Source organism: Onychostruthus taczanowskii, unplaced genomic scaffold, assembly GCF_017590055.1.
Source record: "Onychostruthus taczanowskii isolate IOZ18803 unplaced genomic scaffold, ASM1759005v1 scaffold258, whole genome shotgun sequence".
NCBI classification, from domain to species: domain Eukaryota; kingdom Metazoa; phylum Chordata; class Aves; order Passeriformes; family Passeridae; genus Onychostruthus; species Onychostruthus taczanowskii.
Window position 1 is genome coordinate 1 of NW_024499884.1, and position 16268 is coordinate 16268.

At 39.9% G+C, this 16268-nt stretch overlaps 1 protein-coding gene across 2 annotated transcripts; it reads right to left on the reverse strand.

Annotated features, from left to right (window-relative positions):
• Positions 1 to 746: 746 nt before the first annotated feature.
• On the reverse strand, positions 747 to 12145 carry NAE1 (NEDD8 activating enzyme E1 subunit 1). 2 transcript variants are annotated; one of them, XM_041407195.1, is made up of 19 exons: positions 12031 to 12145; positions 11886 to 11946; positions 10972 to 11002; positions 10282 to 10353; positions 9906 to 9985; positions 9217 to 9326; positions 8743 to 8852; positions 8092 to 8154; positions 7792 to 7855; positions 6628 to 6719; positions 5317 to 5376; positions 5096 to 5229; positions 4870 to 4945; positions 4583 to 4622; positions 3533 to 3619; positions 2517 to 2609; positions 2006 to 2120; positions 1881 to 1930; positions 747 to 1010 (listed from the first exon to the last, which is right to left on the reverse strand). In XM_041407195.1, the coding sequence occupies exons 4-19, from the start codon at positions 10333 to 10335 to the stop codon at positions 901 to 903; spliced, it is 1338 nt and encodes a 445-aa protein (XP_041263129.1). In that variant the 5' UTR covers positions 10336 to 10353; positions 10972 to 11002; positions 11886 to 11946; positions 12031 to 12145; the 3' UTR covers positions 747 to 900. The 2 variants fall into 2 exon arrangements, with proteins under 2 accessions (XP_041263129.1, XP_041263127.1); XM_041407193.1 differs by lacking the exon at positions 11886 to 11946 and having other exon boundaries at positions 12031 to 12137.
• Positions 12146 to 16268: the final 4123 nt, after the last annotated feature.

Consider the following 16268-nt stretch of genomic DNA (forward strand, 5'->3'; position numbering starts at 1 on the left):
CTGTCCCCTTGGGCACACCTTGGCTCACGCTGACGTGGCTAGTGACCTGCAGCATGTGGCACTTGGCCTTGTGGAACCTCACGCCTTTGTCCTTGGCCCGTTGATCGAGTCCGTCCAAGTCTCACTGCAGAGCCTTCCCGTCCTCTAGCAGATCCACACTCCCACCCGACTGGGCATCTGCAAATTTACTGAGGGTGCTCTCAATCCCCACCTCCAGATCATCAATAAAGATGTTAACCAGGACCAGCCCCAGAACAGAGCCCTGGAGAACACCTTTCAATGCTCTGCAGTTGGAGGCTGCAATGCCCCCACAACAGAAAGAGCTGCCATCCCTTGGCATTGGCCACACACACAGGTGCAGGAAAAAACCCTTTACTAGGTGAATATGGCTGACAGAACTGAGCTTTCAGGCACACACTCCCTTCCCCTAAAGACCCTGAACTCTATAAAAGGTATTTCACCTTCCAGCTCTTTGCACCATTGGATCCTCAGACCATCAGAGCTCCACCAGCCTCTCTCATCCTTTTGCACCTTCTCCCCACTCAAGCTGATGAGCAGCTTTTATAAGAAAAAATGCAGTTCTGCTGCCAACGAGGTGAGCCAATTTGCAAATGCAACTTACCCTGCCAAAAACAGCTACTGCCTTTTTCTTTCAGAGATGAGTCAAAAAATTCTAGATTTTAACGAACTGTCAGGATATAGTATAATTTTATTTGTCCTCAGGAAACAACAACAAAAAGAAGATGATTACAAATAAAGAAACTTTAATTGGCAGGTAATACAGAACATAACAGTCCAGTCAGTGGCAGAACACCACAGTATTTACAGAACTGTAAATATTGTCAAAACTGTAAATACAGCAGCAGCAGCGCCTGGAGGCATCGAATTCAAGAGCTCATCCTACAGCTGGAAAGTTGCTGAAGTCTGTGACATTCCACTGTAAATAAAGGTGTTATTAAAAATTACAAACTGCCCTGTGATGACTTTGATAACTTCTTGTGCAGCAGCTCCTGCAAAAGAGAAGAAAAAACAGAAGGCAGTTAGCAGGTCATATTTAAACAACAGTAAAATAATGTTACTTATCTAGAAGTCCCTACATTGGAATTATTTCAGAAGTGCCTGATAAATCTCCTAGCAGGCAAAAATGCCCTTCAGTACTTCCCAGTATAAAAGATCAGAAAGCTGCTCCCTGCAAGTTGGGGCCCCCCTGAAATAGGGAGGTGAATAAAAAAAAAAAAAAAAGGTAAAATTTAACTGCAAAATAAACTGCAGGGTCACTTCAGTGTGTTCCCTCTGAGTTTTCCTGTAGTAAGAAACATTCTGTAACTTCTTCAGAAATTACCTTTATGTATACCAAGTTTTGCTTTATCAGAAAAAAATTCCTACATATGCAGAATATGATACAAAATCTTCAGCACTGCATGAAGCCAAATAAAGAAGGTAAGTGAATTGATATATCAATTTTGGGCATCCATTAAAATACATTTGCAGGTCAAATGAAGGTAAGAATCCAAGGCTACTTATATTTCATAGATCTTTAACATATGTGTACTAAAAGATATGTACTGCACTAATTTTAAAATTACTATAATTATCATTTTCCTTTTAAAAAAAATTAAACCTCTTTCCAGCATTTCATGTCTTAACACATTTTTAATCTTGAAGAGTTGATTGTTTTTGAAATGTATTTATTTTACTGATTAGAACCCTTGGTGCACTCAATTATCTGTAGGTACTGTAAGAGGCCACATCTCGAGAACAAAGATTGTGCCCTACTGCCATCTGTGGCTGCAGCCTTTTCTCTCGAGTCCAGAGCAAGTAAGGCAGCAGAGCTGTGGCTGAGCAGGCTGTTTGAGTGGCCCCGGGAGTGTCACCCTTACCTCCCATGAAGGCAGCAACAGCGTGAGGCTCGGCAGCTCCGTAGCGACAACTGCACAGGAAAGGAACAGTCACAAACCGCCGGGCAGTTTCACCAACAAAGCCACACCTCAAAAACAACACTTACAACTCGTGCACATAGTCATCTTTCACCACTACAGACAGCCCATGTTCTTGGAGGAAACCAGTAAGGCATGATTTTAGCTTTCCAATATCATCTTCCACCTGGTAGTTGTAGACACCTGGAAAATAAATCAACTGTTTCATCACACAACTGTAACATCACAGTCAAAGCTAATGGTTTTGTTTTCCTGAAGTTTCTAAGCCAACTAGACTAATAATAATTGAATGTTCTGTTGATGCTTCTCATGATAGACAAATTACTGCATAGCTGAACTGATTCATACTCCACACATCCCATTAATGATACCAATTGAGATAAATTCCTTAAGTTCCTGAAGAGAAAAAAACTCTAATTTTCTAATTTTTTCTAAATTTTCTAGTTTTCACATTCCCAAAGCTGTATTACTATGGAAACAAAACCACAACTGATATTTTTGCAGTTTATAATTTGGACTACTGTAACTATTGGATCTTTATAATTTTATTATGATGTGAACTAACTGGTATTAACATACCTGGGTATCTGCCATGCTGCTTGTAAAACCTATTGACAGCCCTCAGCATCAGGTACAGCACTATTTCACTGTCTGGGTTATCCATATGGGAAACTGAAAACAGCAAGAGAACTGGTTAGCTGGTGCAGATGGAATGGAAAAAGCAATGTTTTGAATTCCCTGAAAACAAATAGGAAAATCTGCAGTAGAAAGAAACCCCAATGAATACAACCTGTGACAGAACCTTAATCAAACAGCTGCCAGATACACAATTTTGCCTCCAAAGGTTATGACAAAACCATATTTTATGTATTTAATATAAACTATTCAGTGAAGAAACTCACATTTCAATTCTGGCAGCTGCTTTAATTTAAACGGGTATTCCTTAGTTATAATTTTAGGATTTGAAACACAAGCTTTAAGTATTATCTGTAATGACTGTAATTATAAAACAGGTCTTAAATCCCTTACCACACAGCTCAGTAGTCTTTGTAAATATTAACTGCTACTTATACCCAGCTCAAAAAAAAAAAAAAAAAAAAAAGAAAAAGAAAAAAAAAAAAGGGCAATTAAATTGAAGTATCAGGTAACTAGTTTGTTAGTTCACATCCTAGAGAGATAAGCTGAAAGGGGTCAAGATAATTATTTTAATTTGGCCAGGCTAAAGCACCTTTTCAGCTCTGTCAGAAGTAACTGAGGTACAGGAAAGAGAAGTTTGAAAAAAACCAGTTTTATTTATAGATTACTACAAATAAAATCCACAAGAAAACAAAAGCTGAAACATGCATCAGTCTGTAAGGTAATTTCTGAAATTTCAAAATGAAATTGAATTCAACATTCTAGACCTAAATCCCCATAACTGTAGTAGAGAGACATATTCCTTACACTAAGAATTTATTTTAATTCACCGAAGACTTTGTGACATTCAAATGATAAAACTGCATAATGCAACAGAACAGGTAGCTTACATTTCCTTCCTCACCAAACCATTCCAAGCTGGAAACGCAGCGAGGTTTGTGGCAAGCAGCAGTACTTACTGATTGCATCCCTGCTGCAGGAGTTGGGGCTGTGCTCCTCAGCCAGCGAGCGGCAGCGCACCACGCGCAGGAAGGCGGCGTTGCTGCCTGGGCACGGGGACAAGGGGGACAAGGAGAGAGTGCCCCGTCAGTGCCACCACTCACCACATGACATGGGAAAGGCTACAACTTAACAGCATTTCACTGAACACTTCCCTGCTTCTCCTCAGCTTGCACTAATAAAAGCCTGTTTAACCACCTTTAGGTCTATGGTCAGGAGAGTTTTAGGGAAATACTTCATGCTCATGTGGAATCTCCATCTACCTGCAAGTTAATGTAACAGCTACACCACAGCAATTCATCAGTCACAGCCACCATGTTTCCCTCATCCAGGCTGCAAATCAACATGGTTCTTTCCATCTTCCACAACATCTAACACTGACTCACATGTTCTCAATCAGTATTTTAACAGCACAGCCCATGAGCAGGGAAAGGTCCTTTTCCAGTATCATTGCTATGAATCGACCCAGGGTGCAATTACAGCCCAGCACTGAAAAAGGAGCAACTGGGAGGCTCCCAAATGCTTTACCAGTGCAGGGCACCACGCTCTTGGCTCTGTGCTTACAGGAGAGCTTTCCAGCTCTGAGAAGCTTCAGCAGGCTGCTGCTGGAGATGTGTACACATCCAGGACACACACAGCCTGAAGTGCCATCAGCTGAGTTACAGCTTTTCAGACTACCTCAAGTCTGCAGACCCCACACTCTGAAACCAGTACCCCAGCATGGGCAAGAGAGCTCAGGTACTCATCACAGAAAGCAGAGGGCAGCTGCTCCCTGTTGTTTGGAGTGAAAAGATACATCATTTTAAAGCCAACCTTTACAGACTCACTCCTGAGAGATGCCGAACATCTGCTACTTCTCCTGAAAATGAGGGATGCAAATCACTTAGTACTTACTTTAAAATTCTTCAAATATTGACTTACTGCTTAATAACTACATGATCATTCAAAAGTTTTTGATTATTTGATCATTTGCATAAACCTAGAATAGAACAGAATCCAAGCATACTCACAGAACAATTTCAATTCTCTCTCTGAAATAGACTCAGGTGCCTAAAAGAGAGAATATACTCATTCCAGTACACACAATGACCAGAGAATTCCTCACATACATATTATTTATTGTGAAATAACTAGTTACTGATGTACCAAAAAAAACCCCCAAATAACTGTCTTAAATTGTAAAGAGTATATCCCTGTATGCATTTTACTTTTTTATGACCAAACCAAATTCATAAATAAGCAGATACTTCACAGATACTTCATTCCATTTAAAGAATGGCCACAGGTTTGCACTCACCTTGCCCAGGGACTGTAACAATTTAGCAGCATGGCTCCCCACAGCAGCAGTATCCTTCTTTGCTTTTTCACGGTATCTGGTAATAATGAAGAAGTAAAAAATTACAGCAGAAAGCCATCAACTCCACACTGAAGGCAATTTTTTTTTTGTTTTTGTTTCACATTATAAAGACAAAATACAAGCCACATGCATGGTAGTGATCTCCCTCAAGAAGCTGTCTACTCACACATTTTGCAATTTGATGAATTTACTGGAGTCTGCCATCATATCAGGAATGGTGCCCCGGACAGGCAAGCTTCCTTGCCCTTCATTTGCCACAAATTCCTTTAAAGCTCGAACCAAAATCCAGAAAGAAGATGACTACAAAAGCACAAGAGACAGTCATGTACACAGATGTTATTTACAATGCTTTTTCTACATTTAAGTCTTACCCTTAACTACTCATACCTGCTCCGTTAGTTTTAGGCAGCAATCATCATTAAAAAGCTCTTCAATCCCTCTTGGAATCTATGAAAATAAATAAATTGGGTTGGTAATTCCTTGACTTTTGATTTCTTGAATTATCTCATCACTCACTACATAGGTGAACAAACTCCAAGTGACCTCAGAGTTTCACAGCAAATCTCAGAATCCTACACAGTCAGAGCTGCTCAGACACATTTCAAACCACAGCCCTGCCCAAGAGCAAGGCAACGCTTCTGAGCAAGATCAATGTCACAAGCAAAATCTCATCTGACTTCCATCTTTGACAGAGAAGATTTAAAGAACTGGAGCAGTAATTGCCCACCCTGCCTGGTGGGGCAGAGCAGCCGAAAGGTCGGGGAAGGGGAATGGGGCTATGACAGTCAGTGTGGTAGTCAGAATCCTGAACTGCTGCAGGTCAGTCTGGCACATAAACAAATATTAATATCCTGGGCCGTGCCTTGTAGTGGCTTGGATGACAGCACTAAGTTTTGCCTGCTGCTTTCTTGGGAGACTTAACATGACCATCCAAGCAAGGATCAGCACAGTTCAAAACAAAAGAACATAATGTAGGAAGAATCACAGAATGTGCTTTTGCCCCATGCAGCCTTTGCAGTTTACCCCAGACAAGAAACTAAAGAAATCAGAGCTTAATTTTTAAACCACGAGTTACGAGGTCAGGATTATTTAAGAAACAATGAAAACATCACTTCTAATGCTTTTAAGCTTGACCAGTTTATGCAGGGAATTTTGTATTAAGTTTCTTCAAGAGGAAAGAACTGAATTTATTGTATCAGGAGTCCCATGCAGCCTTTCAGTTCTATAGAGAGTAACTACTACAGCCCCTGGCTTCAATACAGCACAATTTCAGCAAGTGCTCTCAGTTTCTCTCACAGCAGTGTATTTAAATCAGCATCAGCCACACCTCTCACTGCTAAATCCTTGCAATTGTACCCAGCACTTCAGAGTTTTTTACAGACTGAATTGTACAAGTCAGACAAGAACTCACTGATGCACTCTGCTTGCTGACTCATTCTAGACTTGAATTCAAGTCTTCAGGAGGGAAATGCAGATTTCTTGCAAGAGCAAGGGAGTAAGAGAATTTCCATAAGCTACATTTCCAGCTAGTCTACGTCTATTTAACTACACAATTTCAGTTCTAGCATTGTACTAATCCTGTTTTAGCTAAATACAAATGTTATAAATGGAATTTCTGTCCTAAAACTGAATAATATATTCTGAGAAAATGAGGCAGTTGAAATTGCTTCAATTTTATCAAGGAAGTGTTTATTTTACCTCTGTACGATTTAATGCTGTATTCACATTTTTTATAGCTTCCTCAAAGTTTTCCTCATCTTCTGGGGTGCCATTTTCATTCTTTAAGATACCTTATTGAAAAAAGAATTAAAACACATAACTGTTTGAATTACATCTCATCATTTATGTCTTACCAACAAAGCAGACTGACTGTGGATCTATTTGTGGCATATCAGCTACCAGCAAAAAAAATGAAAAATTAATCACAAGAGAAAAGATCAGATGTAATTACAAAGCTAACTTCATGTAAATTCTGCATATTATTCATTTTCCTGTGATGTTAAGTAGAAATTACTTAGCACAAAATCACTGGTTTATTTGTGTAAGAAGGATATAATGAAGTTTCATAAGCACTAAATTAACAATTCAACTCTCCTTCCCATGCCCATCATGTTTTGCTGGGGTTTTTGGATCAAATTTGGCAAATACTTATGCATCCACAGATCAAGCCAGCCCATGAAAGGTCCTCCACTAAAAATCTGACATAATCAAAGGTAACTACTACAGATCAGATCTGCTTCTTATCACAGCCTGGGGATAAGGACCTCTTCAAACTTGCCCACAGGCCATCTTCAACTGAGGAAACACCAAAAATTCAGTCAATGGTGCTTTTCTACAATAATTTAAGACAATACATATAGACCTTAAGAATGCCACATGAATTCTAGCACCCTAAAAAGGTATTGGACTGAAACCCCTGCAAAATGAAGTCATTCACACAATGGTTACAGCACAGTCAGTGCTACAGAACCTGGCCATGCAGAGATGAATGGTTACCAAGTGTCTGATGGGTCAATGGACACACCAAATACTTGCAGAATAACACTTCCAGGGTCAAAAGCCATTTGCTTTCCTCTTTATCACATTTTTAATGGAATTTTCTCTTAAGGCCTTTGCTCCCACCCAAATCAAAACATGCTCTGGATCTTAGACAGGATAAAACATTGACAACAAACATTTATAAGCAAGTCTGGCATCTTAAGCTCCACCTGTACAAAACAATCATTTAGCAGAAGAATCATACAGTATATACCAGCATATCTTTCATAAATTAAACTTGAGAGAAGTAAGGATTACTTTCCAGGTACCACTTGCTATCTATTTCTGCCAGCAGGAATAAGGGGCCCCTGGGACATGGATTACCTTGCCGAATCAGTTCTTTGAAGGCTTCTTTCTCTTTGTAATTCTTAGGCAACTGTTCACTTTTCTAAATTTAAAAAACACAAAGAGATTTTTGTCTTTAAAATGCCTACTACTAAGCTCACTGTGTTCAGACTGCTGAACTCCAGAAGTCTGTCACTGCTCACACATTCACTTGTATTTCAATTAGTAATCTTTTTTTTTTTATTCCACCTTGGTTTTTTATGTTACACATTGCCAAAATAATTAACTGCTTCAGAAAAGACAGACCAATAATAGTAATAATACAGTTTTGCAACATACCTCATTGAACCATTTTGTGAGATACTTGGCTACAATCACAATCCATGGGGTGTGGCTGTGGTCCTGTAATTGAACAGTGGAGAAATCTTTGTCAGGTTGAGAAAAGATAAAAAAGAGGAAACAAATTCAAAACCTATTTTTAATGTAAACTCCAAATATCCTTTCCATTACTTTAAAGACACAGGACATGTTCCAGATTTTGATTCAGCCGAAATGTTAACTACTATAAAAGAAAATATCAAATTATTATTACTTTATTTAAAAAGGGTGAGCCAAGTTCTCCAGTATTTTTCTGGAGTGAAACTTATGCTATGCACAAACACCCACGGTGCAAAGCTCTGCAACAGTAGATTAACTATAAAAATTAAAAAACAAATTCCAAAAGAGGGTGTGAGGGGGTATTCAATCTAACAAAAAGATCAAGTTGTCCAAGAATACTCCTTGCTTCCTAAGACCCCCACCTGCTTAAGATTTAAATAGACTGGAACATTTGGGGCAGAGGCAAAAATAGTTCCTCGTGACTGATTCTAGAGTTGGTTCTGTTCAGATGAGACTTGGCACCAGAGTCATCTGCCAAGAGCCATTTTCACAGGATCCCTGTGCTGTGTATCTGCATCTGTACTAGGGAACACAGTGCAGACACACACCAACCTTTTTGTCCATATGCTCCAAGTCATAATCCTGAACGTGTTCTGTCAGTTCTGGAAATGGTTTGTCCAGTCTCAGATCTTCTAACATATTGTCAGGGTGAGATTCAACAACTGTGAAAAAATGACACAACTCATTTCTCAGCTTTATGTCTGGCCTTCAAAACAGAGCTACAAAAATACAGGATCACCTGCTACTTTCAGTGCTTGATTCTCAAAGTGTTCTGTGTAATAACAGTGTTCTGTGTAATGACCCATAATGTCAGGATAATCCCTAATTTTACTATTTGTTGCAGTCCATAATCCCCATGCATTCCTAAAAGAATGCAAACTACCCAAGACTTAACAATGTCTTAAACTAACAATGACTTAAATATGTCACAAGATGAAAAAAGACAAACAAAAAACCCTGAAGTGATGTAAGTTATTGAAGCTTTAAACCTTTCAGAGAAGTCTTTACCTCAGCAAATCCTCTAACCTGTATGTTCTTTAATCACGACTCTCATGTAACCAACCAGCCCATAGGTCCTGCAGACCAGCAGAGGAATGTTGGAATTCCAGAGAACTTCAGCCAGGCGCAACAATGTACTGCAAGGAAAAGCATGCTTTTTTCAGATCTACAGAAGACAACAGTTAACTATAAAGTTAACTCCTGCACCAGTTACTCTGTGAAAGAGACTTCTCAGAAAACTTCTCTAATATCATCATGATCCTAAGCACGTAAGCTGATCAATTTCATAAAGGAATTTACAGTGAGTTGGAAAAATATTCATCCATTATCTTACTTATGTCTCATTCCACCCTCCCAAATGCTCCAAGTATCAAACAAAAAGCTTCAATGAGTTGTGAGAGAGAAATAAAGAGTTAGATCCATGTGTTGCAGAGTCCTAACTTCGAGCAGAGGCAATTCCCATCAGAGGAGCAAAAAGGTTTCTAGAAAATGCCATCACTGGCTGTAATTTTCCTTCACAATGACAGAGTTGTGTTCTGCTTAAGTTTTTCTGCAAGGAAGTGCCTGTGCATAAATGCACACACACACACACATATATACACATACACACACACTCTCACACATATAGACACACACACACACACATATATTTATATATATAAACCTGCTTTTACAACTGAATGAAAACAGGTAATTCAATCTTAGGTAATTCTTACCTTTCTGGCAGTTGTGTTGCAACCACTAAGTTAAACCGATTAAAAAAGGAAGGGTTGTTGTCTAAAAGCTTTTCTGGACTCTAAAGAGGGGGGAAAAATCTATGTCAGGGAACACTGAAAATTTCTGAGTACAGAGCAAGTCTGCTGCATATGAAGTGTTAAGTGAAAGTTATAAAATTAAGATAAAGTTACAAAATAGTGTTTGAAATACATTAAGTGATTTTTTTACAAATAATACAAATGATTTATCTTTCTCAAGTGCTGTTTTAGCCTGAGTCTATTTAAACTGCAACATCACAAAGCAACACAGAGCTGTTATTTCACATTTTTATTGCACTGTATAATACACACAGAGTACTAATTCAGGAAGACAAACCTCTTCAACGAAGTTTCCAGAAACATCACTATTCAATTCCTGCAAGAGCTCCATGGCACTCTGGGCACGATTCTGTTTCAGAGCAATCAAAATGAAATGTAATTTACACAGTGTATAAGTACTACATAATGCCACACGCTAACAATGCCAAACCAAGCAATACCAACAAAACAACCCCAGAAAACACCCCCACAACAAAGGCCATTTATAAGCTGAGGCTCCCTACTCCAAGCCTTGCTCATCTGAAGCAGAAACACATCCCATAATAGCAGCGTTTTCTGTAATACCATTTTAAAAAGACAAATTGTGAGACAGCTATTTCCAAATTTCCAGTTTCATTACAGAATTTCCAGGAGCTATCTATGCCTCTCGCACTCTCTGTTTTTGTGATATTTTTTCCCCATTCACCTCTCTTAGCTTTACTCCTTCAACCACAATGGTCTTATACCTCATCCTTCCATAGATTTTTGGACTTGAATCATAAGCTCTTCATTTTTTTTCTATTCAATCTCACCACAATTATCTTCTCACTCATGAGCAACCAAAAATAAACATGGGGAATTCTGTTAAAGAATAAACAGACTTTAACCTATACATATATGCTTTTGGCATTATTCATAATACCACATTTAAATACTCAACACTTCCATGCTTTCAATACACATAAACTGACATTTATTATCTCCTTACCTGACCAATATGGCTTTTTTGCAGAAAGAAACTGAAAAGGAGACAAGAAAATTACATGTGAATTTTTATTCTGAAGAAAAAACAGCACTGAAGTTACAGTTTGTTCTGCAGAATGTGCTGCTCTCATGCCCAGCAAACCACTTTCCCCTTTAAATCTGCTTTTTCTCACCACTGTTGTATTCTCCTCAGAAACTGTTTCTTAAGAAAGCTTTTCAATTCCCATAAATGTGACAATATAGGCATGGGAAGTACAGAACATGCCAAATGTGAAATATAGAACATGACAAACTTCTCTAGAAGACAGGAATCATGCTGCAGGTTCTTTCTCACCAAGCTAATCAAAGACTCACTAGCACTGATCTCCTCATATAATGGAATATCCTTCCCCCTCACATAACCCCTGTAGGTATCTATGTGCACTGTAGCACCACAGATCAAGAATCAGTATTCAAATAATTTTTACAGGATTTGCAAATATTTTCTTACCTTCTCCCCTGCTGCACAGAGCCTTTCAAAGCTATGAAAGCTAATAAATGTCTAGCAGTCACACAATGACTAATGAAAATTAAGTCATCTGCATCGCCAGAATTAGGGAAAATATATTGAACTACACTGAAACACTAGTAATGTCATAGCTCAAGACTACATCAAACAAGTTAACTTTCAATATTTTTATATTGAGTAGAGCATTGTCTTTATAAACTTGACGTGTGAAGCAAACAGACCTGTAAGGTCCAAACCCAGCAAGTAAAATAATTTAGCAGCTAATAGCAAAATGACTGTGCATGCTGTTTGTCACCAACCTCCAAACTCACAGAAGACCTGGAGAATCACAGAGTGGCTTTTAAAAGAGATGGAACTACCTATGAAACTGTCACTTGTCAATTTGTAATTGAAATCAGTAAAAAACCTACTTATTTCCAACATCTTCTCCAGAGACTCGATTCCCATCGACAATTGTAAACGAACCAATACCTTTGGGGGGAAAAAACTTCCTATGAATAACTTGGCATCATCAAGCTGTCAGATCACAAAGAGGCAGAAGAAATATCTACTGACCTGGCAGCACCAAGTTTTTGAGTATCTCAGTTCCTGTTGCTGTTGCATTTATCACGCAAACATGGGCAGATTCCAATGCTTCTTGGCCATGGTCACCCCACAATCTGCATTGGGAGGGAAACCAAAAGGCAGTGAAGCTATTTAACTTCAGATTGCACAGCCAATATAAACAAGTAACAACAACAACAAAAGACAAAGGGAGGGCTGCCGTGCTACTGTCCATTCACTGCTGAGGACCTAAACAACACAAACCAAAATAAACACCCTTAAGGAAACTTACTGTGAAAACTCTGAGACTTTCCAAAGAGCAGTTTCCCTGACATTTCATTTTCTCCAAATTTACACCATATGCATGCACACACCTCTTTCTCTTGAAACATACTTTAACTTTTTAAAAACCAGCACAGGTTAAAGCAGTCCTTGCCTAAATTTTGTTCTAATGCCGAACATTCTATTTTTCCTAACTTTTATAATAAATAATAGAATTTTATATGTGTTTTTAAAAATTTCTTGTACAAGACACTGAAACACATAGGAGACAGAAATCAGTCTTGCTGAGTCTGGTACTTCAGACCCCTAGAAAACAGCACTGAGGCTGAGATCAGGCTGGGACAGTCCTGGGTCACATATCCTGCTGATTTCATTGGGGTGGTAAATCACAGAATTTTCAGGGTTGGAAGGGGCCTCTGCAGGTTGCCCAGTCCAAGCCCTGCCCAGGCAGGGTCACCTGGAGCAGGTGACACAGGAGTGTGTCCAGTTAGGTTTGGAATGTCCCAGAGAGGGAGACTCCACAGCCTCCCTGGGCATCAGCTCCAGGGCTCTGTCCCCTCCAGGAAAACAAGCTCTTCCTCATGTTGGGATGGAATTTTTTGTGCTTTAGTTTATGGAAATTGCTCCTTGTCCTGATGCTGGGCATCACCTAAAAGAGTCTTGCCCCACCCTCTTACACCCACTTTTGAGATATTTCTATGCCTTTATGAGATCCCCTCTCAGTCTTCTCTTCTCTGGGCCAATCAGGTCCAGCTCCCAGTCTTTCCTCTCCAGAGGTGCTCCAGACCCCAAATCCTCTCTGTGCCCTCCACAGGACTCCAGCGTCTCCTTGCGGGAACTTAACAGCCACACTGCAGACAGACAGCCCTAACTCTGGTGCCATTACCCTCCCCTGGTAACTCGGATCTTTTCTGCCCTTTCACAGAACCCAAGAATGGATCAGCCTGGAGAAGCCCACAGGGCTGCTCTGGTGCCACCTCCCTGCTCCAGCAGGGCCATCCCAGAGCACAGGCACAGCAGTGTGTCCCTGTGGCTCTGCAATGTCCCCAGGGAGGAGACTGCACAGCCTCTCTGCCCCATCTGCTCAGGGCTGACACTGCCCAGGGCAGCAGTTCTGCCTCCTGGGCAGGGGCAGCTCCTGGGCTCAGCCCTGCCCGTGGCTCTGGGGCCATGGCTGGGCCCGGAGCAGAGCCTGGCTCCATCTTTCCAGCACACCCCCCTTCATAAATTCATATATATACAGAAGAGAGAATTCTAATAAATAAGAGAACTATGTAACCTGTAGCCAATGAACATTCATGTGTTTGTTTGCTGAAATATATAAATAGGGAAAAGTATGGATAGTTGGGCTGCTTGATTTGTGGAACACCACTGAGCACGAGGCTTGGCAACTCTGAAATAGACAATCAGTGTCTCTCTCAAGTGTGCATTTACTGGCTGTTGCATAGTAATGGATTCAATTTGTCTGGACAACAGTGCCATGATCAGAATTTATGATCAAAATGGGCATTTCTCTGCATCTCTTGATGCACCTTCTGTATGGACTTTTGAGACATTCTCAGGCAGACTGAGTGTAAGTCTCTGTCCAAAATAATTAAAAACATTTGTTTTTGATTATCACTGCAAACCCCCCTTGCCGTGTCAGTTTTTTGCACTCTGAGATCAATTAACGAACCACCGCAATACCCGTTGGTAAGGACGGATCGTGACACTGAGGCAGAAGCCCTAAAGGTGTCTGCAGTCAGGAAAATCCAGTAGGATATGTTTTGCAGAGATGTTGCACATTATTGCAGTTACTCCTGCTTAGTATGGAGACGAGAACATGTGAAATCTGTTGTTCTTATGTGCTTCTATTACAAAGATCTTTCCATATAGGATCAGCATTGGTTGGACTTTGACAGTGTACAAAAAAGGAGAAATCTTCCACACCTTAAAAGGTTTCAACCAACATTTGTGGCACTAAGTTTCAACAACAAAAGAGAGGTCCTGAAATACCTGCATTGTTCACACTGATTTGTTAGTCCTTATGAAGTCTGTTATCCTTTTAATCTGCCTCCCTTCAGTAACTTTAGTTTTCTGTATATCTGCTGGAATGATGTACACAGGAGTGCATTATTACATGGAGTGGTTTACATCTTGCAGGTGATGTACTACAAAACAGTGCTTCCTCTTTTGTTTCCCATACACAGCATCTCCAGCAAAGTTCATTTTTCAGGCTTTGTGTTTGCTGTGCCACAGTAAATACTTCCTTTTGCTGTCATTTCAGTGACCATTGCTGGATTTCAGGAACATTCTGTTTCCCAAAATTAAAAGCAGTCTCCTGTTCTTGCTCTCTACTGCACTGCTTAGTCTGGACAATCCATAAATTGCAATTAATATTTCAGGCTTAGTTCCAGAATGTAGTTCCCATCCCTAGTATAAGGCAGCCAAGTGTGTATAGCTTTAAAAGTCAAAAAAATGTAATAAAAAAAATGGTGTATGAAGGCTGGGAAACTCCTAGAGAACCAAGTGCCTCATTCCCCCTTTTCTACCCCACTTTCCCTAGTGTTCCTACTAAATTCCTTCTATTCCCTTGGCCGTCTTGGCCCCTGTTTGTTTGAAGCTTTCTCTCTTGCTTAGTTGTCTGTTAACTATATGCATGTCCTTTTTGTCCTTTTTTTCTTAATCCCTTCTTCACTTTAGCACCATTTTTTTGTTTTCCCCCGGTGCCAGGAGGAGATTCCCAGTTGAGTTTTTCCCTTAGAAATCTCATGACTCTCAGAAATCTCTGTAGCTGTGGGAGAAGGATGACCACTTTCAGCTCCTGAAGTTCCATTGGCTGCACGAGAATCTCAATATATCAATATACATATATATGTATATGACCTCAATTTGTCAATATACATATATATGTATATAATATCAATATGTCAATATATATACAACAGCCATCACTTTTTTGTGTTTGCAGGGAAGACCTTGAGAATTTAAAAGCTGAAATTTCTGTGGTCAACCAAGAACTGTAGGCAGTCTGTTTTAAAATAAAATACTAAAAAATACAAAAAAGTACCTAGAATGTTTGTGCTTTTTAGTGTTCAGTGTTGGCAGTTCACTGTTCTGCTTATATATACTGTGTGGAGTATTTTTGTGCAGCTCCTGGGTTCGTTCAAAATGCCTTTAGCACACATGTAAAGAACAGATGCCAGCTCAGAGTAATCCCCTGTGGGAGCTGCCAGCATCTGTGGTGGCAATGTAAGAGGAGAGAGGAGCTGCCTGGATAAACAGATACTCTGTCAAGAACCTGAGGCACAGACAGGCTCTGGAGTGATGAATGTTTTATTTAACATTTCATCTGCTCCTGCCCATGGTACGTGAGCGGCTCGGAGCGTGCAGCCTGCACCCATACTGGTGGGATTTCTAACCTGGTTTTGTTGGCACGCAGTCACACACCAGACACACCAGGGTGCATTAAAGAAGGCACATGGCACCTTGCTCAAACGTGTTACCATTATTAATGATGTCAGCAGATGTAATTGCCAAGTTACTTAATACGCTTAGAGTGCCAGTGGGCCATTCACCTTGGAACCAAATAACTCTTACTTTATCTTACATACCTTAAAATGCAGCTCTGCCCCTCCACAGTGATGCAGTAATATTTATCAGAAGCATTATCCTCAAATGGCATCTCCATGTGCAACAACCTCACAACAATTGAAGACCTGTAGTATTATAGAGACATTTTGCCTTAGAGATTAAATTCCCCAATTTCCTCAAAACTGCAAAGCTTAAATATGTCCAACTTCAATTCAGCATTCCAATCTTGGAGTTTTCTAACCATAATGGTTAGTCCTTATTATGGCAATTTGGTAAAGGGAGCTCCAATTAAATCATAAAGAAAATTAATTCTATATATAAAGATGGAGAACCTGAAGCATTCGTTGTTAGTTCTGTATCAAAACCTGGTGACAGGTTCAGAAGAACCCCTATAT